The following is a 26,730-nucleotide window of genomic DNA, read 5'->3' on the forward strand; positions in this document are numbered from 1 at the left end:
AATGCCCTTGAAGTGGCCAAATTTTGGGCCGAATCGGTGTGACATCTGTATGGCATATATTGTTGAAGACCTTTTACTTGTATATATTTGTGTGTATAGTTTGTTTCTTTTGTAGTATTATTCTATTGTACTGTACTTCTGATTCGAATAAAGAAAGAAAGTGTGTTGTTCAGCAGCTTACCCGCTAAACAACGGAGGCAGCCAAATAAAACCTATTAAGCATTCTTTTTTAATAATAATAATAATAATAATAATAATAATAATAATAATAATAATAATAATATCGTGTGGCTATTTCTAGTCGAGTGCAGCCCTTGTAAGGCAGATCCTCCGATGAGGGTGGGCGGCATCTGCCATATGTAGGGAACTGCGTGTTATTGTGGTGGAGGACAGTGTAATGTGTGCTGTGTGAGTTGCAGGGATCTTGGGGACAGCACAAACACCCAGCCCCCGGGCCACTGGAATTAACCAATGAAGGTTAAAATCCCCGACCCAGCCGGGAATCGAACCCGGGACCCTCTGAACCACGCTGACCATTCAGACAACGAGTCGGATTATGTTTTAATAATCTTACAATAGTAAATAATACGTTTGTTTGCAATATCATTTGTCAATATATTGCTGTGATTAAATTGAGTTTAGTAATTCACAAGTTTTGCATTTTATTTAAGGGGGCCCGAATGTTTATTCTGGCAGGCCGGCCCGAATCACATTCGTCACACCCCTGCCTGTAATTGTAGACATGATAATAAGCTTTTGGGCTTTACTGTATCAGAAAAGAAGGTGACATTTTTTACGATTTGCAGGGAACTTCGCTCCCCGTTTTCAGAAAAAAGACCTCGTCTGTTCACAAGCAAGTTTCCCAGTAGTATCCGACATAGTAATACATATACACGTTTCACACTATGTTTTGATTTTTGAACACCTCTAATTGCAGGACGGAAAACAGAGATAAGCCTCCGTGGCTCAGACGGCAGGGCGCCGGCCTCTCACCGCTGGATTCCGTGGTTCAAATTCCGGTCACTCCATGTGAGATTTGTGCTGGACTAAGCGGAGGCGAGACAGGTTTTCTCCGCGTACTCCCGTTTTCCCTGTCATCTTTCATTACAGCAGCATTCTCCAATATCATTTCATTTCATCTGTCTGTCATGAATCATTGTCCCAGAGGAGTGCGACTGGCTTCGGCAGCCAGCACGATTCCTATCCTCGCCGCTAGATGGGGGTTTCATTCATTCCATTCCTGACCCAGTCGAATGACTGGAAACAGGCCATGGATTTTCAAAACAGAGATACGGAGAACTGCATTTCGAACTGGTGGTAACAGAGAGAGAGTGAGCTGCCCAGAAGCTCTGAAGCACCCTACACCGCGGAGTCTGCGGGGCCCTTATCGCCACCACTGGTAGGACTGCTTTATCGGATGGTTTGAATGTGGTTTCACTTCAGCTGTAAATGAGTTCCTAGGCCTTATTTCAGCTCAGACAGAAGTAAATATGGCCACCTAATCAATGGGAATTCACTATCGTGCTCGAAAGATAGCCTCTAGTCGATATCAGTGGGTAACAGCCGTCCCCTTTAGAAATACCAAATGCATGAACGAGTGCAAGTGATTGGCACAAAGTTATAAACGTATCTATTGCCATCCATTCATCAATCTACATGCAAGATATACAGGGTGATCCACTATTATATCCCTATTTTTATTTCACTATTATTCTGTCATTAACTATGTTACATGGTTGCATTCAATTCTATTAAATACTATGGTCCTTGCCATTTCATATTTCAACGTAGGCACCAGCATTAGCAGCACACCGTTGCAGTCGGCGCCCAATGTTGCTGACAGACCGTTGCGACATGCTACAAACGTTTGTTTATCCCATTGTTTCAACCTGGGTAGAAGTGGACCATGTGTACTTTATGCACGATGGGGCACCTCCCCATTTTGCATTGATTCCGCGACAATGGCTTGACAATGCTTTTCCGGGCCGCATTATTGGACGTTGCGGAAATGTTGAGTGGCCACCGAGAAGTCCAGACTTGACCCCATTCAATTTTTTCCTCTGGGGGTATTTGAAAGAGAAAGTGAATACCAGAAAACCGCGTGACTTGGGCACTTTGGAAGCAGTCATTAGGGAAGAGTGTGCGCGGGTACCAAACGACATATAGGGCTATAATTGTGGATCATCCTGTAGTTCCCACATCATTAACCTACCGTCATCGTCCTGCATTTACGACTATGTTATTCTCAACCATGTTGTGGTGCATAGCTCTGTGAATAGTCACTTCATAGTCATGCAGTAACAAAATATAAACCAGCAAGGATTTCGATCCTTTATCTTATCGACAAGATGACATCAGCAATTTATGTATTTTAGTACTTCTGAATAAAAAGCAAACATGTCATTTCATGTCACACTAAATATTGCAAAAGTAATTTTTTTGTTGCTACTTGCTTTACGTCGCACCGACACAGATAGGTCTTATGGCGACCATGGGATACGAATGGGCTAGGAGTGGGAAGGAAGCGGCCCTCGCCTTTTAAGGTACAGCACCAGCATTTGCCTGACGTGAAAATGGGAAACCACGGAAAACCATCTTCAGGGCTGCCGACAGTGGAGTTCGAACCCACTATCTCCCCGATGCAAGCTCACAGCTGCGCGACCCTAACCACACGGCCAACTCACCCGGTCAAAATCAATCAATCAATCAATCAATCAATCAATCAATCAATCAATCAATCAATCAATCAATCAATCAATCAATCAATCAATCAATCAATCAATCAATCAATCAATCAATCAATCAATCAATCAATCAATACATTTTATTGGAAATTCCACTGTGTTTCAACAATGCCCGTTCTGTTATCTCAATAAAAACTCGCTCCCATCCTTCTCATTTAAACTTCCAGAGTTCACTTATGCTTTACCACAGGACATGACATTTGTAGTCAAAAGGCAGTAAGTAGCCAATGTATGTTGCGAGTAAGTTTATTCCTCATAAATATAATCGAAAGAATCAAAACCACTTGAAATGGCCTAAGCAATCTTTGTCGAACTTCTTTTAACAGGAGATGTTGTTTTGATATCTCCAAATTTTCTTTTCCACAGAATACTAAATACTGCAAATACTGCAAAAGTAAGGGTTTTGTTTTTTGTTTTTGCTTTACGTCGCATCGACACAGATAGGTCTTACGACAACGATGGGATAGGAATGGGCTAGGAGTGGGAAGGAAGCCGGCCGTGGCCTTAATTAAGGTACATCCCTAGCATTTGTCTGGTGTGAAAATGGGAAACCACGGAAAACCATCTTCAGGGCTGCTGACAGTGGTGTTCGAGCCCACTATCTGCCGGATGCAAACTCAGAGCTGCGCGCCCCTAACCGCACGGCCAACTCGCCCGGTGAATGACATTGCAAGCACAAGGATGACTAAAACACCAAGTTTGTATTATAGCTCCCTATAACCATCATTGAATTAGCACTTTGAACTTAGTTTTCCGTTTCTATTTTCGGGTATTTATTGTTGCCTTGCAGTGTTTACATGTTAAAGTTCAGCTTATCTTGGAAAAAAAAAAGTGTTGTGTTGCTGCCATGTGGCAAATATAACTTCACCTGAAGTCAACAAAAATTATGAAATAAATTGTATATAGACTACAGTAACCTACCACAAAATTGAATACCGTATTCTAATAAGTTTCGTTTTTCCATAGCCTTGCTTATTTCTTCCCAGGCATAATTTTTACGTTGCTGCAGTAATGCTCGTGGGTCTTGTAGTAGAAGAAATTACATTTTTGAACTAAACTGATACATTTTTCCGTGTCTAGTATTAATAAGTGACATAAACTCTCACAAAAGAGAACGTTTCCGACCGTACCCAAGAAACAGCTGAAGCTGATACACATTTGCCGCCAAATGGTCGTCCGAAAGATCTCTACCCGACCATCTACGAAGTTGCACGAATGTTGATCATTCTGTTCGATTCCGCTCCGCTAGTCGAAAAATATTCTTGGCAGAGAATCCTGTTCCGTTCGGTTCGATTCGATTCGACTCGTGGCGATCGCCATCTCTATCTCCCATTTAAACACATGTTAAAAACAAATTCTGTTTGGTTCGATTCGATTCCATTCCACTAGGTGGGAGCGGGCCTTTAATCGTCCTGGTATCAGAAATGTAAACCAATCCCCTGTCATCATTCGTCGCCAATGACAGGGGGGTGACACTTCATAGGGAGCGTCCGAAGCAGTTCTGAGATGGGCCAATCGATCTCCGCCAACTAATGAAAACTAAAATTCTCTTTGAGAGGGTTAATTTAGAAGGCAGAGGTTGGCATTACACATTCAGTTGCGTGGTACAGCAAATTCAAAACACAGCACCGTTATCGTTGCGCGCGAAGGGACCTTGGTCGTACGGTATGTAATAGTGCTTGTTAGACGAAAATTTGTTGAGATTCTTTCTCATTGAACGAGATTTTTGATCCAGTTTTTTGAGAGTATGGTGTGAAATTATAATTATGCGCGTTCTTAGTGTGAAGAAATAGTATTATGATCATGAACGTACTTCACATTGAACTACCAAGCTGTTGCGAGTAAACGTCTGTGTGATTGTGCTTCTTACCTGCTGTTTGGAATAAATAAATTCAAAATATAAACTGTGTGAATTATGTTGTGTTTTACTTTCATCCTTTCCTTCTCGTGTTTTCCATTCCCATACATAAAAGTCGTGGGAAGGGTTCAACGAACGAACGAAAGAATGAGGTTATGTTAGATCGTGATTTAGGCAAGTATGGGCGTTTGGGGGTTTTATATGAATTGCATTAACATTTTCAGTAATCAATCTTGCATTTATCACTTAATAGATGGAAATTTACATTAAAATGCGAACGGTGAAACAACGATACAAGCTAGCGTTATAACAGTATTGCCAACATACAAATACGGTAATTTACTTTTCAAGTAAACGACACAAGAGAAGCTTTAGATACAACTTTCCTACCGAAATACAATCATTATCTCTATCACAATTCAAATTTTAACAAAGTAACAACTATCATCATCGTGTTTACTACGAGGTACTATCTTGGGATTTATTTCCTTATGTTGGCAGAAAGAAAGTGGCCACTGTAGCTTCCATGACCTGTTTTCTCAGCCAACTGTATTATACAGGAGTGACGGATCTATTTCTCTTATATGATCCTTGGCCAATGACAACCTGGCGACCGGGAATATACTACTACTTTCAACTGGCTCGGCCTCTCCCCGACTTTGGCTGGCGATGTTTGTCTTCTCTCACCGTGCCGATCTGTTCTGATTGCTCTGTGGTTGAATGCAGACATAGCCAAATCGCCTAACCGGAACTATAAATGATGATTTTGTGGTCATCATTGGTCTGGAATGAGTTAAATGGTGTGTTGATACTCAGGCCTAGTAGCTGAATATCAGTCTCATTCCGCTCGACATGACGAACAATCCCAGACAATCAACATTTAATTTAACCGAGGTCAATAAATTTAGATGCCCCAAACTCCGAAGCTATTGTTGTTGGCGGAGTTAACTTCAACGCAATCCTATGATTATAGCCACAGCAAAATGAACACACACACACACGTTTATATTAGTAGTATAAACAAACGGGTAGAAGAAGTTTTGACACGTACACGGATGGGTAAATCAATTTCAGCCAGCCTCCCGCCATCCCCTCACACTCTCCCACCCCGACACCCAACCACTTCACAATCCTTGTCAACGTCCGAGTATGGGTGGGGGTAGTAGCATACATCCACTGTATCCCTAACTGTATTAAGAGGTGACCAAAAGGGGAATCCCAGGGTCTCTCAACTAGGGAGCGTGGGTTGGCCGTCAAAGGGTCCTGAGCTGAGTCTGACACTGTTTTCACTTACTTGGCCAGGTTCCTCACTTTCATCTATCCTATCTGACCTTCCCTAGTCAACTCCTGTTCTTTAGCGACCGCGACGTTATTAGGATTATGAGGCATAGATTGCCTCACGCCCTTCGTGGCTTTTCCTTTCTTTAGCCGATACCTTTATCTTTTTTCTTTCTTCTTCACTTCTAATTAGTGTTAAGAGAGGATGGGCCGAGCGAGCTGGCCATGCAGTTTGGGCCACGTACTTGTGAGCTTGCATTCAGAAGATAGTAGATTCGAACCCTACTGTCAGCAGCCCTAAAAATGGTTTTACAAGGGTTTACGTTTTCACACCAAGCAAATGCTGGGGCCGTACCGTACCTTAAGTCAGACCACGGTCCTTTACTTCATAGTCCTAGCCCTGTTCCATCTTTAAACAATAACCATTAACCCTACTACCTTCTACTTGCCAACAGAACCGGGCTGAGAAGCTCAGACGGTAGAGCCAAGGCCAACTTAGTCTATCTAGTGCGGCCTTGGTAGAGCGCTGGTGTTTCTGAACACAACTTAGCAGGTTCGATCCTGGATCAATTCGATGGTATTTGAAGATACTCAAATACATCAACCTCGGTTGGTAGATTTAATGGCACACATACGAACTCCCGCGAAAACTGTAAAAGTAGCTAGTAGGACGTAAGATTATTATTATTATTATTATTATTATTATTATTATTATTTGCCAACAGAAGTCCGCGCCTGTATTAAGATCTGTTTGCTATTGGATTTACGTCGCACCGACACAGATATGTCTTATGGCGACGATGGGACAGGAAAGTACTAGGACTGGGAAGGAAGCGGCCGTGGCCTTAATTAAGGTACAGCCCCAGCATTTGCCTGGTGTGAAAATGGGAAACCACGGAAAACCATTTTCAGGGTTGCCGACAGTGGGGTTCGAACCTACTATCTCCCGAATATTGGATACTGGCCGCATTTAAGCGACTGCAGCTATCGAGCTCGGCAAGATATGTTTGAAGGTGTGTGGCGATTGTCGTTGATCTAGATTACTGGATATAAGAGAACGCCAACCACCACTATACAAGCAGGGACATCGTTAAAAATGGAGAAATGTCCCCCTCGTTATCCTCCCGTTTGAGGCCTACTTGTATAATTGAATGAGTCATTTAAGAAAGAGCTCCTTTACCTAAATCCTAATTTTTCAGGAGAGACATAAAACGTATTATGTGAACAATTAATCACATGAATTTGAATGTTATAGTTTCTTGGGTGGAGTCTGGCTGCATATAAGTATTGGCAGTGTGTAATGTGCGACAAACGTATTTTTTAACTCATTATGTTACTTTAAAAGTGTGTAATTGAGTCATGTTTAAATGACTGTAGTGAACATTTACATAAATCTACGTCAATGTTGTGAAAAGTGATAAAATAGAAAAATGACACTATTAATTATTATTATTATTATTATTATTATTATTATTATTAAGCATGTGAAAACATAAGTGTAAATTAGTAGGACATTAGCGTATATGCAATAAAAATGGATTCATTTTCAGCCACCTTTGTCTGTTGTGGTAATAGGGCATATAAGAATTTCCCTGTGAAAGCTTTCATGTTCTTCAAGGATGAAACACATCAGTATCCTGAGTCGACCCAGCTTTCACTCTCATAAAGCAAAGTTGGCAGACCGATGTAAAGATAGTTTAATCCGGAAGCTGACTTCCTTCTTACAGAATACTATTGATCGCAACTGCGAGCTCACTACATTAGCTTTACTGCATCTTGAATGAATATCAGTTACTATACCACCATCCTGGGAGAACACATATCCTAAATACTTGAAATGATCTACCTGTTCCACCTTTATATTCTCAATCTGAAATTCAATTCTCTTGGATTTCTTACCTACTGCCATCAATTTAGTCTTAGAAAGGCTAATTTTTATACCATACTCATTGCACCTATTTTCAAGTTCCAAGATATTAGACTGCAGGCTTTCGGCACAATCTGCCATTAAGACCAGGTCGTCTGCATGGACTAGACTACTTACTACATTTTCACCTAACTGAATCCGTCCCTGCCACTTAATACCTTTAAGCAGATGATCCATGTAAACTATGAACAATAAAGGTGAAAGATTACAGCCTTGTCTAACCCCTGTATGTACCTTGAACCAAGAACCCATTCCACTGTGAATTTTCACTGCAGACCAATTGTCAACATAAATGCCTTTGATTGGTTTTAATATGTACTGTATATTGGGTATTCAGCCCAAAGGCTTGTTTGATCTTCCACAGCTCCGCCAACAGTAGTCATAGATACCAAGGTGTCACTCAAGAGGCATACTAGGGAAATGAGGTGTGAGGTAATTTCCCGTTGCTTTCCTCACTGGGTCAGAAGTTGCTATCACATATCAATCTGCCAGGCCCACTGAAATGCATGCACCAACCGACCCTATGAGCGATATTTTCACACCATTCATAACAGGGACTGGCTGCACAAGGAATGGTATTACTAGCATCGCTCATACCTCAGTCAATTTCATATTGTCAAAGCCAAGGATGAGACAGAGACAGGTCAATGAAAGTGACAAATTTATTCTAGCCCACACTGTAAACACTAAGTATCGCAAGCAAATAATCTACCCTTAATCCCATAGTCCCCCAGTACTGTGAACATCTTTACCCTCGGTACTCTGTCATATGCCTGCTCTAGATCTACGAAACATAAACATAACTGTATATTCCTCTCGTAGCATTTTTCAATTACCTGGTGCATACTGAAAACATGATCCTGACAACCTGTCTGTGGTCTGAAACCAGGCTGGTTTTCATCCAACTTCCTCCCAACCACCGATCGCATCCTCCCTTCCAATATGCCAGTGAATACTTTGCCTGGTGTACTGATTAATGAGATACCTCGATAGTTGTTGCAATTCTTAATGTTCCCTTGCTCATAGATAGGTGCAGTTACAGCTTTTGTCCAGTTTGAAGGTACCTTACTAACACTCCATCCCAATCTTATTACTCTATGAATCCATTTTATCCCTGCCTTACCACTATACTTCACCATTTCAGGTCTAATTTCATCTATTCCTGCTGCTTTATGAAAATGGAGTTTATTTATCATCCTTTCCACTTCATCAAAGGTAATTTCACCAACATCATTGTCCTCTTCCCCATGAGCTCGGTTGTTTGCGATATCACAAGGAAGATACCCTTTTACGTTCAGAAGATTTTCAAAATATTCCTTCCACCTCTCCAATGATTCCCTGGGATCTATTATGAGTTCACCTAATTTACCCAAAACAATATTCATTTCCTTTTCTCCTCACTTCCTAAGCTTCTTTATTACTGTCCAGAAAGGTTTCCATGCTGCTTGACCTAGCCTTTCCAAGTTATATACACAAACTTCTTCTAATTCTTCTTCTTCTTCTTCTGCTTATACAACATCCACCAACCCAGAACTCAAGGTGTAATAAAATTAATACTAATAATATTTAAACTATTGTTGGTAATCCTCCTAACCAGTAGTTGACACAGTATCAGTAGCCACATATTATGACATTAAGGTATGAGTTTTTACACGACTGCTTTGTTTCCAAACGCGCGCACACCTTCAATTGTTCTCTCGAAAAATAAGTGACAACCTCGCTGTACTTGGCGGAATTGGCGGCCTGACGCCATGATGTTTCTTGTCAGTCACAGTAAGACTTGAAACAGTGTTTGTTAACGAACTTCAGGTGAATATTAGTTTTATATATCTTGAAATATCGAGCGACTTTCAAACTTTTAATATCTTCGTTATGAACTGATAATGTAGATACATACCATTTGTTTTTTATTTTTTATTTTATTTTATTTTATTTTATTTTATTTTATTTTACTTTTTATTTTATATTTTACGATTATGCTTTCATAGGGTGTCAACTACTGGAACAGGATACAACAGATTTTTCAGTGCTTGGCAGGCATGTCAACCACTAGCTCCTTTCATATATCCAACTAATCTTCTCCTTAATTTTACCCAAGCTTCCTAAAGATGTGCTCTCTAAACAGGTAGAATTTCACATTGATAGCATAAGCGTATCCGGTAGTTGACAGGGGGTGTCAACTACCGATACTGTGGCTGTCAACTACTAGCACTAGATTATTTTTAAAATTATTTTTTATTTCATCTTTTGATTCAGGTGTAAGCCCGCGTCGTGGCCATGATCGTTAAGGCGTTGAAGTCTAAACGGTCTGACACTGACGTTAGCCGGTTCGAGTCCCGTTGGTCGAAAAAATTGTCACAATCAGAATGTTGGCCGGCAGGTTAGGGGAGGTGGTGGTATACAATTTATAATCACTAGATTGCGTGCCAAAAGCCTGGATTAAATTCCAAACCTCTCCGAAGTGCTCATATGAAGTGAGGGCATATGACGCTGTTGATGGTGATTCGTCCGTCAGACGGGGGCGTTAAGCCTTGAGCAGACGCATTGGTGCTATTCGAGGGGAGTAGGCTATGTGCCGGCACCGGGGTTCACCCTTTCGCTTCCTACTATCATATATCACGTCATTCATTTCATCTCATTAACTCCTCTGATGAGGTTGACGTCAGGAAGGGCATCCGGTCATAAAAACCCGCTACGACAGATTCATCTCACCTCATACCCGACCCCGTACAACAACGGGACAAACAAACAAACAAACAAACAAACAAACAAACAAACAAACGAACAAACTTTTGATTCAGGTGTATAAAGATGGGACCAACTAGAAAATTACTGAATTACGAGCGCGAACAATTGGAGAGGGCACTAACTGATGTACGGAGAGAAAAACCCGTTGCTACTACAGTTAGGTATCATGGTGTTCCTCGTGTAACTTTGCTTTACAAGGCAAGTGGCAAGACCCCTGTAGGGCGTAAAATAGGGACTTGTACAGTTTTAACCACTGAAGATGAAGCAGTTTGGTAACATGGATTTAAAATGTTGCTAAAGTTGACTTCCTAGTCACCAGGAATCAAGTGGCTGACAGTGTTCGGCAATTATTAAAAAATATGAATCGCACAAGTCCACTGTTCACAGACGGACGTCCAGGTACGACTTGTTTCAAATCTTTCCTAACAAGGGACCATCCACAACGGTGAAGTCGCTGATCGCGATGAAACTTAGCAAACACATTGAGGTACATGTACAAACAATGTCAGCATCAATTTTAGGCGCCAACATTCATTAGCGCGTTAACTAAGGGGCCTTAAAGTTGCGACATTTCAAGTTCCGCGCTATCAGCGATGAAAATCTAACTTGTCAAGGGCCTCTGTCACATAAGAAGTCTTAAGTGAGTGGTACACTCATGTGCACACCTATATTCAGGAAAATAATCTGATGGATATAATGACGGATCCAAGCCGAGTTTTCAGTGGAGATGAAAGTGCGTTTTTCTTGAATTCTAAAAGAACAAGATTCTTGCTGCAAATGGAGACAAACAGGTGTATAGGCAAGTAAACCCCGATGAAAGGATGCTTAACTATTTTGTTAACAGCCAAAGCCGCTGGAGTGATACCTCCCCCATCAGTTGTTTTAAGTATGAAAGAGTTCCAGCTGACTTGTCGGCTAGTATTTCCCAAGGTTGAGAGGTCGGAAACAGGATGGATGAATGCTGGTCTATTCTATGAATATTTGGCAAATGTTTTTCACCCATGGTTAGTGAAATGTAAGATCACACTACCTGTTATTCTTTTCATAGACGGGCAAGCATCTCAATTGACACTCCACGCTAGCCAGTTCTACGACGAAAATGACATATTACTCGTAGCTTTGTGCCCTGACGGTACACATTTGATACAGCCTATGGATGTATCAGTTTTCCGATCTCTGAAGGATAGGTGGAACGTTAAAGTTCATGACTGGGGATTAAAAACTGTGGATAACCCTGTCTTGAAAAAGACATTTTGCTCCGCTACTTAACGCTATTTGTGAACGGGTTTAGAAAATATGGACTAGTACCATGGAATCCACTTGCACCATTCGAGCACAGAAAAAGTTCTTATGATGGCGGCTCTTCCAAACCAGAAGCTAACAAAATCTCAATAATCTTCGACATTGCTCAGTCTGTAATTGAATACCTCATAGGGCCGGAAAAGTTACAGCTATTCCGAACCACCTCAACAAAGGCGGAAGGAAATGAGGACAAATCCTTGCATGAAATCTAGAATAAACTGGGCCGTAACTTCAGTTCGGGTGATATTTGTGAACAAAGTTTGGAAAATGAAGCCGATTCTAGTGCGATTTCCAACCTTGGCGAGGGAAACTATCTTGAAGATAATTTTGCATTGAACAGTGAGACGGTGAAACAAAACGGACCCCAAGAGATGCTACTTATTCTTCCTCCGATAACACTGTGCCAGCTCCTTCTTCCTTGGGCAATAATGGACCAGACACTACCCAACAGTTATGTGTTACAAAACCAGTTGGTTCTTCCTTTAGCCAACTCTTCAAATCCCAAGTCCTTTTAAGAAGGTATTATTCTGTCCAGAAGAACCTAAAAAGGAAACCAAAAGAAATGAGAAGGTACCACGCTTTGTATTATCTGAAACATGGAGGGTGTACCATGAGAACAAAGCAAGGAAAAGGCAGGAACTGAAGGAAATAAAGATTGGAGCGACAGAGGAAAAGACAAGAGAGAAAAGAGCTCAAAAAAAAGAAAAAGCGGATTAAGAAGTCACAAGCCAAGATCACAATAAAGAAGGAAAGGAAATTGGCATCATCATCTTCTGACTCTGACGAAGAGTGGATTCCATCAGGAGGAAGTCTTGATGATGTAAGCCTGGGCTTTTCTGATTCGGATATTTCACACTTTGAAAAGATTGCGAGCAAGCAGCCTAAAGTCGTGATGAGAGAAGTTCAAGAAGTAGCTGCTGAAGCATCAAGGTGTAATGAGATCCCTGACATCATTGAGCCCAAAGGTACTGCTAGACAACTGGAATCCGAAAATGTAGTGGAACATTCTGGATCACCATTGAAGCGGCTCAAGAAGAAACTTGCAGAACTTCTGTGGACATTAAAGGCCCTGAAACAATTGAGGTTGAAGCTGCTGAAGTTACCGTGGAATCGCAATGTGTAATGAAAACCTCTCACCCCAGCGTCGAAATTCAGAAAACTGTTAGTGAAACGTTATTATATGCTGAGTGTAGTGGTACCTCAGACATTTTGATGGTTGTGTTCTTAAATGAAAATAAAAAGTATGAACGCGTGAATTCCCAGCCAACATGTCTTAGAAGTGATTCCATTAGTGAAGGCACGTTTGTTTTAGCTTTGATGAAGAAAGTTGAAGTCTCGAAATAACATCCTTCATAAACTATGTGGAACTACCTGGGGATCTTCAGCAACCACTTTCCGATCTTCAGCCCTGGGTTTGGTGTATTCAAGTGCTGAGTATTGTGCACCTATTTGGATGAACAGTCATCATACAAGGCTTGTTGACACCCAGCTTAATACCGCAATGCGCATCATATCCGGCGCAATCATATCTACTCCAGTTCATTGGCTTCCACTGCTAACTGGTATAATGCCACCTGATCTACGCCGATCTAATACCCTTATGAAGGAATTCCACAAGATCTCAAGAAATCCTAGTCTACCCGTGAATAGTGACCTGCCACTTCTGAATCTTAATAGACTGAAATCACGCCATCCAACTCTGCGTGATGCTGCTAACATGGATACTAAGGATTTTAAATCTCTTGATGAGTGGAAAAGTAGATGGGAAGCAGCAACGGATGTGCGCCTTCATACCTTCTTCTCAGGTCCCGAACTTCGAAGTGGATCCTAACTACCACGCAAGACCTGGACTGCCCTGAATGGAATCAGAACAGGACATGGAGCCGCTCTCCATAAGTGGAAAAAGCTACCTAATCCAGACTGTGACTGCGGAGCTCCGCACCAGACTGTTCATCATATCGTCAGGGAATGTAAGATTCGAGCGTATCACGGTGATGAAGATGACTTCCTGCTGGTATCTCCAGAAGTTGTACGTTGGATTGAAAAACTTGATATTCAATTGTGAAACACAAATTAATTTGTTTCTCAGCTGTAAATATGTATACATATATATATACATATTACTGATATTGTGTGTATAAGCCATACGCTAAATAAATAATAGTGAACATACTGGATGAAGATCATTTCAATGCAGCTGTCCCGAAACCTTTGAATAGGCTGCAAAATGTGTATGTAAGGGCCGAGCAACGAACTGCAGTCCTTGGTCTGGATCGTATTGTTGAGAAGTTACCTGACCCATTGATATATGGCTCAGAAACTAACAAAGATATATATTTTCATGTTCAATTGATGCATGCTTTCGAGTAATGTTACCATACTTGTGTAAAGTGCTTTGCGATGTTATAAAACCTGTCAGTACCACTTACTAAACTCTAAGAATATTTATAAATCATTGTAGGTAATAAAAAAACTGGTAGCTGCAGTTAAGCAGTGTTATTACTTGCATCTCAACTATTGATACATCACCTTGTCAACCATTGAAAATTTCAGAAGTTGGAGCACTGAGAAATTTTATATTTCTCCTTTCTTAGCCAACGTAGTGTATTTTTAAATGAAGATTCTCCAGGAGAAAGCATGGAGTACAGAGGGAAGAAAATATGGAGGTGCTGTTACAGAAATTAAAGCAAATGTGGATGAAATTGTACAAAATGTTTCTTATGCTGCCAACTACTAGTGCTTTTACCCTAATGTAGATTTTTCTTCTTCTAGCTTTACGTCGCACCGTCACAAAACGTTCTTATGATGGCGATGGGCTAGTGCACGGCTAGGACTGGGAAGGAAAGAGACCGTGGCCTTCATTGCTTGGTGTGAAAATGGGAAACCACGGATTACCATCTTTAGGGTTGCCGACAGTAGGATTGAATCCACTATCTCCCGAGTGCAAACTGACAAATGCACATCCCGCCAACATTACTGCATGTATGATATAGGTACTGCTATTCTTGTACAAACAAGGAAAAAAGAGATTTGTATATGCATGTGTCTTTATCTTTTATCTGTAAGATGATCAGGTAAGACAGTAGAGACAAGTTCGAAGGATCGATCCCGGCTTAATCCGATCGTACTTGATGGTGCTCAAATACGCTCCCCGACCCGGATAGGAATCGAATAAATAAATAAATAAATAAATAAATAAATAAATAAATAAATAAATAAATAAATAAATAAATAAATAAATAAATAAATAAATAAATTTAAATAAATAAGCCACCCTTGTTTCGGTAGATTTCCTGCTCGTAAAATAAATCATATAGGACAAAATGCTAGCACCGGGCGAGTTGGCCGTGCGGTCAGGGGCACGCGGCTGTGAGCTTGCATCCGGAAGACAGTGGGTTCGAATCCCACTGTCGGCAACCCTGAATTTGGTATTCCGTGGTTTCCCATTTTCACACCAGGCAAATGCTGGGGCTATACCTTTATTAAGGCCACGGCCGTTTCCTTCCAACTCCTAGGCCTTCCCTATCCCATCGTCGCCATAAGCCCTACCTGTGTCGGTGCGACGTAAAGCAACTAGCAAAAAAATGCTAGCATCTCGGCGTCTGCGTAAACCGCAAAGGTAGTAGGGACGTAAACTTGCAGGCTTTAAAGTTCTGTTGAAAGAGTTTGTAACTGAAATAGTAGAATATGTATGTTCTCCTCATCTGGGTATAAGTTAAAGCAAATGATACTTACCGAGAGCAGCCTGCTTGGCGCGGTCCACCGGGCAGTCCTGGTAGTGCCTTGTGATCCACACCACTCCGAGCGACAGCCACACCAACTCCACGGCCATGATCCCTGGAACAGTGCGTCATTTCCTTTCATATTTGATCACTGGCCAAAGAGTGGGCGCAGGATTTCACACTTCTGTAATCTTATGATTTGCTCCTTCCATTATAATGAACGGGAGAGAGCTATGATCAATCTGTCATTCTTATTCGACTTTCAAATAAATAAATAAATAAATAAATAAATAAATAAATAAATAAATAAATAAATAAAATGAATAAATAAATAAATAATTTTTAAAACGGGAAATAAGTGTTTGAGATCACTTTGTGTGTGCGCATGTCCATAAATCCTACCTCTTTTATATTTAGTATAATGTTAGCTACAGTAGCATTATTCATGGACACTCATTCGTGCATTTTTTGTTTATCACTGCTACCAACCGTCGGTCGGTAGTCATACAATTATCCACCTTCAATTAAGTATAGCTATGCTATGGCTGTTCCATTTTCAACGGAAGTTTGTACGAGTGAGTTGTTACTGATAGTCGTTGTTAGTTGCTACTTCTCGCTGCTAACTAGAACCAAAATGGCGATAACTCTACTCATCAATGATAGCTTTAATTAAAGATAAATCTTGTATACAGGTACAACCCTTACTAAACAGTATATAACAATTCTTCTTTCTCCAATTTTCTTATACCACTTTCTTCATACTGTGGTGGGATCGTGGGAGCAAACGGAGTCACGCATTTATGGACGTATGGCCCCGTTTTATGGCCGGACGCCCTTCTTGGAAGGTGTATTCACTACTGTGTGTTTCTGTGCTGTGCTGTGTATGAAAACAAACAAAAATACCCAGTCCACGAACCAAAGGAATTAGTCTTACCACTGCGATTGTTCAAAATGATAAAGTGATGAATTCAACTTACGTTAGTTTACAGTACATAGTAATGCCCAGAGAGAATACTCAGAACTGCATGGATATGCTATGCATTACGCTACTTTGATATACAAAATGGCAGTGGTAATTTGTGGGTTACGGTATTTATTCGTTGGACTATTGTAATAACTGTAAATACAAGAATTAGACTACGACCGGAATAAATATGACGATAAGGTTCGTTTAGAAGACATATTTTATAATGTGCTGACCAATGTGATGACATACAATTTCCACTTATCATTAAGTATAGCTATGCTATGGCTGTTCCAGTTTCAACGAAAGTTATATTACAGATGGATGTTAATATTTGCTACTTCTCACTGCTAACTGCACCCAACAGAGTGATAACTCTTTTCACCACAGCCATTTGTGCATTTTTGTTATTCGTGTTATAACAAAAAAGAATAGAACAAGTCTCAGTAGCTGGCAATACATCATATAAAATGCGAAATATTCAATTTATAATCAGGTATACCATCTATGAAAATTAAAATCCATAGCCTGTTTCCAGTCATTTGACCGGGTCAGGAATGGAATGAGTCGCACTCCTCTGGGGCAATGACTAATGAATAATTAATGAAATGAAATGATATTGCAGAGTGTTAATGGAATGAAAGACGACAGGGAAAACCGGAGTGCCCGGAGGAAAACCTATCCCGCCTCCGCTTTGTCCAGTGCAAATCTCACATGGAGTGACCGGGATTTGAACGACGGAACCCAGCGGCGAGAGGCCGGCGTGCTGTCGCCTGAACCACGGAGACTCTAGGTATACCATCAATATATTTTTAAAAATATTGAAACAGCCATAAAAAAACTATAGCACCTGCACTACGGCAGCACTGACACAAAAAACATTTGCTAAATACAAAGATAATTTAATACGTGAAATTGGTACACGATGAAAAGAGATGTTATCAAAAATCGAACGCCATCGTCCACTATACCAAACTCCAAGGTAGGTGTAATGTCTTATAAGGGAGTCACAATTACATAACGCGTTCTCACTTCAGTGCCAAGAGAAATAGGCCTACATGCTGAGAGTGTGATTGACGTGTGCCCAGAAGACAAATCTAAAGATGGAAAAGAAAAACGGTAGCGCTATAGTATCCAGAAAGTATGTTTGGGAATGAGAAAAAGCATAGAAAAATGATGTTAAACAATACGCACAACAGCAAAGAGGAGGGATTCTTCATTTACAGTGTCCCACCAGCTCACCCTAAAACGTGTTCTTACTAATATAGACGAATTAAAACCGAGACTTGGTCGTCATAAGACCTATCTGTGTCGGTGCGACGTAAAGCAAATTTAAAATAATAAAATAAAACCGAGTCTATGTACGAATAAATCTACAAAATATGACCGTTTTCTGGGTTGCTATTGGCTGCCTGTAATGAAAACCCTTTTCCTTTTTTCATATTTTTTTTTATAGAGTTCGCATAATTTTCGGCCACAGGGTTGCCAGTATTCGGTGAAAGCAACAAAACTGCGCAGTCTGACTTTTGTCACTTTGTAGGCGTGTCACGGAAACAGTGGCCTCACTGCAGGGCCACAATCAATCAATCAATCAATCAATCAATCAATCAATCAATCAATCAATCAATCAATCAATCAATCAATCAATCAATCAATCAATCAATCAATCAATCAATCAATCAATCAATCAATCAATCAATCAATCAATCAATCAATCAATCAATCAATCAATCAATCAATCAATCAATCAATCAATCAATCAATCAATCAATCAATCAATCAATCAATCAATCAATCAATCAATCAATCAATCAATCAATCAATCAATCAATCAATCAATCAATCAATCAATCAATCAATCAATCAATCAATCAATCAATCAATCAATCAATCAATCAATCAATCAATCAATCAATCAATCAATCAATCAATCAATCAATCAATCAATCAATCAATCAATCAATCAATCAATCAATCAATCAATCAATCAATCAATCAATCAATCAATCAATCAATCAATCAATCAATCAATCAATCAATCAATCAATCAATCAATCAATCAATCAATCAATCAATCAATCAATCAATCAATCAATCAATCAATCAATCAATCAATCAATCAATCAATCAATCAATCAATCAATCAATCAATCAATCAATCAATCAATCAATCAATCAATCAATCAATCAATCAATCAATCAATCAATCAATCAATCAATCAATCAATCAATCAATCAATCAATCAATCAATCAATCAATCAATCAATCAATCAATCAATCAATCAATCAATCAATCAATCAATCAATCAATCAATCAATCAATCAATCAATCAATCAATCAATCAATCAATCAATCAATCAATCAATCAATCAATCAATCAATCAATCAATCAATCAATCAATCAATCAATCAATCAATCAATCAATCAATCAATCAATCAATCAATCAATCAATCAATCAATCAATCAATCAATCAATCAATCAATCAATCAATCAATCAATCAATCAATCAATCAATCAATCAATCAATCAATCAATCAATCAATCAATCAATCAATCAATCAATCAATCAATCAATCAATCAATCAATCAATCAATCAATCAATCAATCAATCAATCAATCAATCAATCCTGTACACTCCAAAGGCATCAAGTTGCCTATTATCTTTAGAGATCAGCCTTCATGTTTGTCATCTTCAACTTTTCGAAGCTTACAAATTCTTCTTTCACCAGAATGAATACTCCCCCTTCTACCATTCTTATCGTATCTCTACGATACACCCTCCAGTTCCGTGAGAAAATTTCTGCATCCATGATATCATTTCTCAGCCATGATTGAACTCCTTCTACAGTTGAGTTGAGCACTAACATTGTTGTGTCATCCCTACTTGACTTCCAGTTCCCTATTCCCTTAACACCGCTCCCTAGGCCACCCCATTTCCCTGAATGTACCTCTCTATTACCCTTCCAAACAAATTTCCTAACTTATATGTACCAGTGCGGTTTAAGTGAAGGCCATGTGAACGCAGATCCCTATCTCCTACCCACCCATCAGGATCTAGAAATCTCACTCCCAGTTTCCGAAATACGCACTCCAGTCTCATTTAAATCTCCAATCACCTTCCAGTGAGTATCCCTCCTACACAGTATTCCACTGATGCAATCTCCCTTCGAGAGTCTCTTTTCTATGACCGCGGTGCGTACAGTTTGTGTTATTTTATGTTTCGACTTGACGTGCCATGCCATCCCCACGTTCGTTGCATTGAGCGAGAACTTTTTAGCCCGTCGACCGATACCGGTCTTGAGCGCTATGTCATTGATATCTGATCCCATGGCTGTAATATTGCTGGTGAATGGGGTTAGGGTAAGAATCTAGACAATCTTTGGCCAGAGTATGGCCGGGCGCGTGAGCGCTGTGTTACGTAGTGAGTTGTAAAGTAGTGGTGCTAGGCACGTAGAGGAGAAAGTAAAATGCGCTAGGTGCGCGGAGAAGTTTACGTTACGAGTACCAGCGGTCTCTTGTGTTTGAGGCCGCGAGTATCGTAGGAGCCTAGATTGTGAATAAGAGGGTTACCACTTAGTGGGGCCCTCCTGTAAATTGTCTTAGCTAGGTTTATCATTCTCACCCTAACAATGTCTATCTGACACAGGTCATGGAGGTGGGTGATACGTGTATACCGATCGCAACCCGTAATAAGCCGCAGGGCCCGGTTCTGACGTCTGAGTGTTGCAGAGTAGTGGAGAAAATGCGAAGTAATGACTGGCCAATCGTAGACAGATATTCGCATGTGCAGAGGAGGTCGTCTTCCCAGGGTTGCCTGGCTGTATATAGCTTTTGTTTTCAGTCACCAATTGCTGCTAGCTATGCTGATTGACCTCTGCTTGACGGTCTTTGCGTTTTTATTTCAGCGTTGTTGTTGTTATTATTGTTTATTGATAATACAGGGTATGTAGTACATTTTAATGTAGCGTAATATACACTGAGTGGCCAAAAGTCATGGGAAGACACTCAGTGTGATTTTAATAACGAGTTGCTTCTACGCGAGCCCTCCAAACGACAGCAATACGGCGAGGCATCGACTCTACAAGGTGTTGGAATCGTTCTGGAGGGATCTGGATCCACGCATCTTGCACTGCTACTCACAACTGGTCTTGTGTAGTTGGTGCGGGGTTCATGGAGCGTGCACCAGCGTGGTGAGCATCCCATAAATGCTCGATTGGATTAAGATCGGGGGACCTGGAGGGCCAATCCATTGTATAAAATGATTTCATTGCAAATCCCGTATTGTCGATAGTATACTTTTTAAAGTAGAGCCAAAGGTTCCACCTTTACAATACTAAAAATAATTCTTTAATTAGCAATTAACAAGTGTCGGAAATTGTTTGCCCTTCTTTTTGGACATCATCAGTCGAAAATACTCGTAGGATGAGTAAAATAGACAAGGTCACAAAATACAAATTAAAGTACCATTCGCGTTACCGAATACTTCAAGTTAAAATGCGTGATAAAAATCGAAGAATGTTCTTAAAATGCTGAAGCTCAATGGCTTTTTAGTTCTGTTGAAATGAAGATAACATTGGTAAACACACGTAATAGTTCCATTAAAATTCGATGATCGAGTTCTTCTTATGTTGGCGTGATGATGTGTTGTTGATAATTCTTGGTTAAGAGGTTATGAGGCAGGCGGAATAATTGACTGTAAGCGCACATACGGAGAAAGATTGTGCTGTAGTTGAAGATTCATAGAACGAAAACGACGGCTATTAGCAATGTTAAAAGTTGGCAAATTCGAAGCATCTTATAATTACAAGTGGACTTAAACTAACAGACGACACATCTGACTTCGTCTTCGTCTGCCCAACAGAGGTTAGGCTCGATACGTGTGTTACAGCTGATTGAAGGTGAACTGTGGAGGCCGTGTGTGATGAAAGTTAGTTTGGAGGAAGAGTAGGGGAAGGTTGGATCCAGTGGGCGAGGGGCGAGTGTATAAAGGTTTGTTGTGTGGCTTGTTCATGGGGAATTTGTTGAATAATACCTCGAAAAGCACATTTACAGTTTCCGAAATTTCATTTAGATTTTGAGCAGGATTGAATTTTTGGTCTATACCCAGGTATTAATGAAAATGTTTTCTAAGATGTTAAGTAAATTGCCCTTATTATTGATGCAAAGAATTCTTAAGTCCTGCTCTATGGAAGTGAAAGTGTAGTTGGATTCTGTTACATGGGTACTCATGGCGGAATATTCGTTGTGTCTGGAAGCACTGACATGTAAAAATGGTAAAAATTCGCCTACACAAAATAGGCATACTAATGAGTCCCTCTCGAAAAACTTGGAGTTTCATGACCCTGTCATAAATCTTTCTGACACACAACTCAGCTCCTCAGATATTAAAATCTTGTAAAAAGGTCCTAAGTTTAATTGGCTTACTGCCTTTAAATTAAAAGATGCCATTACCATTACAGCTGAAGCTGAGAATGTTATAACAGAAATTTCCAATTAATAATCAAACAGAAATTAGATTCAATATTCGTTAAAGGGAAACCTCTCCAACGTAGTGGAAATCAATAAATTGACAGTTCTTTTATTCGCAATAAAGGCCATTGATTCTTTGAAACGAAAAATCGACGAGAATGATCTGATAGTTACGAAAGCGGACAAGGGCAATGCTACAGTAGTTATAAACAAGGAGACCTACGTTCAAACAAACGGAAACTTTTTTTAGGAAATTCGTTTAAATTGATTAAAAATGATCCGACCAATAATATTTACAGGAAATTAAAACAAATACTAAAACAGAAATGCTTGATTAATAGTGACTACGATTCTAAAAAAATAATCAACAAGTGACTACAATTCTCAAAAATTAATTCACATGAACCCCACTATTCCTACAGCCAAAGCATTGCCCAAGATCCATAAAGCACACATTCCCATAAGGCCCATAGTTGTCTACAGGAACAGCCCGTCTTACAAGACTTCCAAATATACACACAACTTTAAAAAATATTAAAAAATCGAAAACTCAAGTTCTATTAGAAATTCTATAGAATTTTGTAAATTGACCAAAAAGTTAGTTTTACAACCACATCATAAAATGTATTCACTGACATAAAAACATGTATTCCAATATACCGGTCACACAAACCTTAAAGAAAACCAAGGAACATTTTCGGAAACATAGTAAATTAAGCACACAGGAATTTGAATAATTTTTAGATATTTTAGAATTTGTAACTTCTAACAATTACTTCACTTTTAATGTTAAATTCTACAAGCAAGAAAGTATTTATGCCTTCAGGGATAATGTCAGAATGTTACTTGGACCATTTGGAAAATACCAAGATTCATAACAAAATCGAAGGGAATGTGTTCTGGAAGCGTTATGTCGACGACACTTTTGCTTTAATAGATCACAACATCAGCAACGGCGGTATCATCCTTGAACAATTAAATGCAGTTTATCCTTGGATTAATTTCACTTCCGAAGTTGAAACTAACAACTCTTTAAACTTTTTAGATCTCACCATTAACAGCAGCTCAAACAAACTTTCTTACAATATCTATAGAAAGTCTACCCAAACCGTTAACACCATTCGTCAAGATTTTATGCACCCAGACTCTAAAAAAGGAGCAACATTTTATAGTCTAATTCATAGAGCATTTAACGTCCTTTTACCTGACGCGAATCGAAGGAAAGAACTCCATACCGTCTACTTTATTGCGAGTAAAACTGTTTTGGCAGACATTTCATAGATAGGATTTGTACTGGGGGTACACCTTCTCCGTCCAGTTAAATTGCGGGCCTTCTATAAGGCCATCCATATGATTGAATTTGAACTAATTTTATTCAAGATACTTAGGGCTGCAACTGTTATATGTCTCTACCATCAGCCTAAGTGCCCCCTCTGGCGGGATTAAGGACAATTAATTCTTAACGGATAGTCGAATTTTTAAAGTTGGATAACCTTAGTTTTTGAAGATTGTTTTGTTCATGTATCAAAGTTGTCAACACTCCTACTGCTTCCTTCTATAGTTACCAACCAATCAGACGTTTTGGGAATATTTTCTCTAGCCAATTAAAATTGGGTGTGTGTACAGACATTCAGCCTATCTGTAAATAGTTCTGGAAACTTCCCCTCGAAATGCTATAAAAGTTGTGCACTTTAGGGCTGTGTCGTCATCTTCATCGCTACAGTTGATTGTGTGCGGCGTGTACTAAGGAGGCAGGGGCCACAGGTCGGCGTTAGGAAGGGTCAGCAACTCAAGGTAATGGCACAATTTTCTTAACATGTAATAGCTCCGGTAGATAGCTTGAGGGGAAAGTTTCAAACCTTTTTATTCATTTAAAATTCTAATTTCACGGTTTAAATGTAGATTTTCGGCAAGTACGATGACTCGGTTCAAATCCCAGCTGGAAAACATGTAATGTAAGGGAACAAAGAGTGATTACCCTCTGTTGATTCCCATTCAACTTGGTGTAGGGTGACTGAAGTTTCTAATCATCTAAAATTCATAACACTCTTTTGGAAATTAATGTTTCTCATTTCGTCACCCCGGCGTAGAATAGGCTTAGCCTCTATACCTTTGGGCTATCAGCCCACTTAGGGTTTTAAAATTTTCTAGAGGGAGTGGAAGAGTTTCGCCTCCTAGCCTTTTGTTCATGGCCAATCATTTAAACTTTTTCTTTTTTACATTAAGGCCATTTAGAATGGGCACTCATTGCCCCCGTTGATTTTGTAATTGTATATAGACCAGTGTGTAAAAAACTGTTGAGCGATAAATAAGCCCACATCAGGGCAAAGACATGTAAACACTTTAGTTAAGAACAACCTACCGATTGTAAATCTGTAAGAAACTTATGCCTGTGAGAGGCTGGACTACATTAACTTTTGGAGCCCAGACTCCCAGGCTATGTTAACTAGTAGAGCAAACATGCTCTTATAAGATAGTGTACCTGTTCAGAGCTATAATGCCCTTTCCCTGTACGTTATCGTGTTGATAATTCTCTCGAGTTCTGTACCTGTTGTTTGGAATTTAAGTCATTGTTGTTGGAGCTGACGAACTCATTATTATATTGTTACTGTTTATTCAGATATTTTATTTATCAAATTTTAAAGTTGAAGAAAAAATAAGAAAGAAAAGAAAATTTCAAAATTTAGTGCTTTAACTTATTCTCTGGTTATTTCCTTGTCCGCCTATTCACCCCGGCACCACCTTGTACCTCAATAAGCCCCGGATTTTCCGGAACAGGATTATTAGTAAAATTGTAAACAAATCCACATCAACTCTGCTCAGAGAGACTAAAAGGGAAGCAGACAACTATGCCACCTTCACTTACACCAACATAAATATTTATGAAATCACTAACATTCTTAAGAAGCATAATGTCAACATTGCTTACAAAACAATCCATAACAATGCTAATCTCTTCTCTAACCAGTACAAAGTCAATAACACCAATAACAAATACCACAAATCAGGTGTATACGTATTAACAACTTAGAAAATATTTTCATTAACATAGACCAAAAATGCAATCCTGCTCACAATCTAAATAAAATTTCGGAAACAGTAAATGTGCTTTTTGAGGTATTAATCAACAAATTCCCCATGAACAAGCCTCACTACAAACCTTTACACATTCGCCCCCCCCCCCCCCGCCCACTGGATCCAACCCTTCTCTACTCTTCCTCCAAACTAGCTTTCATCACACACGGCCTCCACAGTTCACCTTCAATCAGCTGTAACACACGTATCGAGCCTAACCTCTCTTGGGCAGGCGAAGACGTAAGTAGTCAGATGTGTCGTCTGTTAGTTTAATTCCACTTGTAATTATAAGATGCTTCAATCTTGCCTACTTTTAACGTTGCTAATAGCCGTCGTTTTCGTTCTATGAATATTCAACTACATTACAATATTTATCCGTATGTGCGCTTACAGTCAATTATTCCGCCTGCCTCATAACCTCTTAACCAAGAATTATCAACAACACATCATCACGCAAAAATAAGAAGGGCTCGATCATCGAATTTTAATGGAACTATTACACGTGTTTACCAATGTTATCTTCATTTCAACAGAACTAAAAAGCCATTGAGCTTCAGCATTTTCAGAAAATTCTTCGATTTTTGACACGCATTTTAACTTGACATATTCGGTAACCCGAATCGTATTTTAATGTGTAATTTTTGACCTTGTCTATGCTTTCCATATTATAAGTATTTTCGGCTGATTATGTCCAAAAAGGACGAAACTTTTTCCGACACTTGTTAACTGCTAATTAAAGAATTTGCTTTAGTATTGTAAAGGTGACTTGACTGTACCTTAAAAAGGGCCAATCCATGGTCGTGACTTCACTGGAGTGCTCCTCCAACCACCTGCGTGCCACCACAGGGCGGTGACATGGCGCACTGGCCTGCTGAAACATGGCATCTCTATTAGGGTACTCTTAGGGCCAGAAAAGGATGCAGACGGTCTGAAAGAATGTCCACATAACGTGCACTTGTCAGCGTTCCCTGCAGCCGGTCAATGGGGACTATTAGCGATCATGAGAACACCGTGCGTCGGTTTACGCGGGTGGTAACATTCTCTCTGCGATATTGAAGATCCATCCTCGACACTATTGACCTCGGAAACCCGAATTCGCGTGTAGTCTCCGCAATGTTATGGCCCATGCGCTGTGCGCCGATGATGATCCCACGTTCGAAGTCGGTTAACTCGCGACGTGTTGCCATCTTCACGTCACTGGTGTCTGTAACAGACTGTTCAGCTACGCCGCAGCTAGCCGCAGCTAGCCGCAGCTAGCCGCAAAGCTCAGGAATCTTACACGGCACATTTTCTAATAGGGCACCCCTTCCCGTGACTTTTGCCTACTCAGTGTACAGTCATGGGGATAAGTATACGTACACCTTAAATGTTAAGGAATGTTGTTTGTAGTTGACGTATTTCAGAGCTAGAAATTTCACTACTTTTCTATATTTTGGTACTTCGCGAAATATGAATATGAATGCGTACCGGAAATAACAATAGTACTTTAGAAATGTTTGTTTTAACAAACGTATCATCCAATAAGTTCGAAATATAGGTGCGTAAGAAGTATTCGTACAGGTGGTTTATCTTCACATTGAAGTCCTTGGTGACAACCTTACAACTCAGGTAAGCAGTAAGGCAACGTCTTGTACCAA

General features: G+C 39.8%; 1 protein-coding gene across 1 annotated transcript in view; it reads right to left on the reverse strand.

Moving 5' to 3' along the window:
* The window catches only part of LOC136866925 (diacylglycerol lipase-alpha), a 245,167-nt gene that overhangs the window by 197,353 nt on the left and 21,084 nt on the right, over positions 1-26,730 (reverse strand). Inside the window, exon 2 of the mRNA XM_067144016.2 lies at positions 15,593-15,694. Coding sequence (XP_067000117.1) covers positions 15,593-15,694 — 102 coding nt within the window. The remainder of the gene's footprint in view (positions 1-15,592; positions 15,695-26,730) is intronic.

The sequence above is a fragment of the Anabrus simplex genome, chromosome 1 (genome assembly GCF_040414725.1).
Source record: "Anabrus simplex isolate iqAnaSimp1 chromosome 1, ASM4041472v1, whole genome shotgun sequence".
Taxonomy (NCBI): Eukaryota; Metazoa; Arthropoda; class Insecta; order Orthoptera; family Tettigoniidae; genus Anabrus; species Anabrus simplex.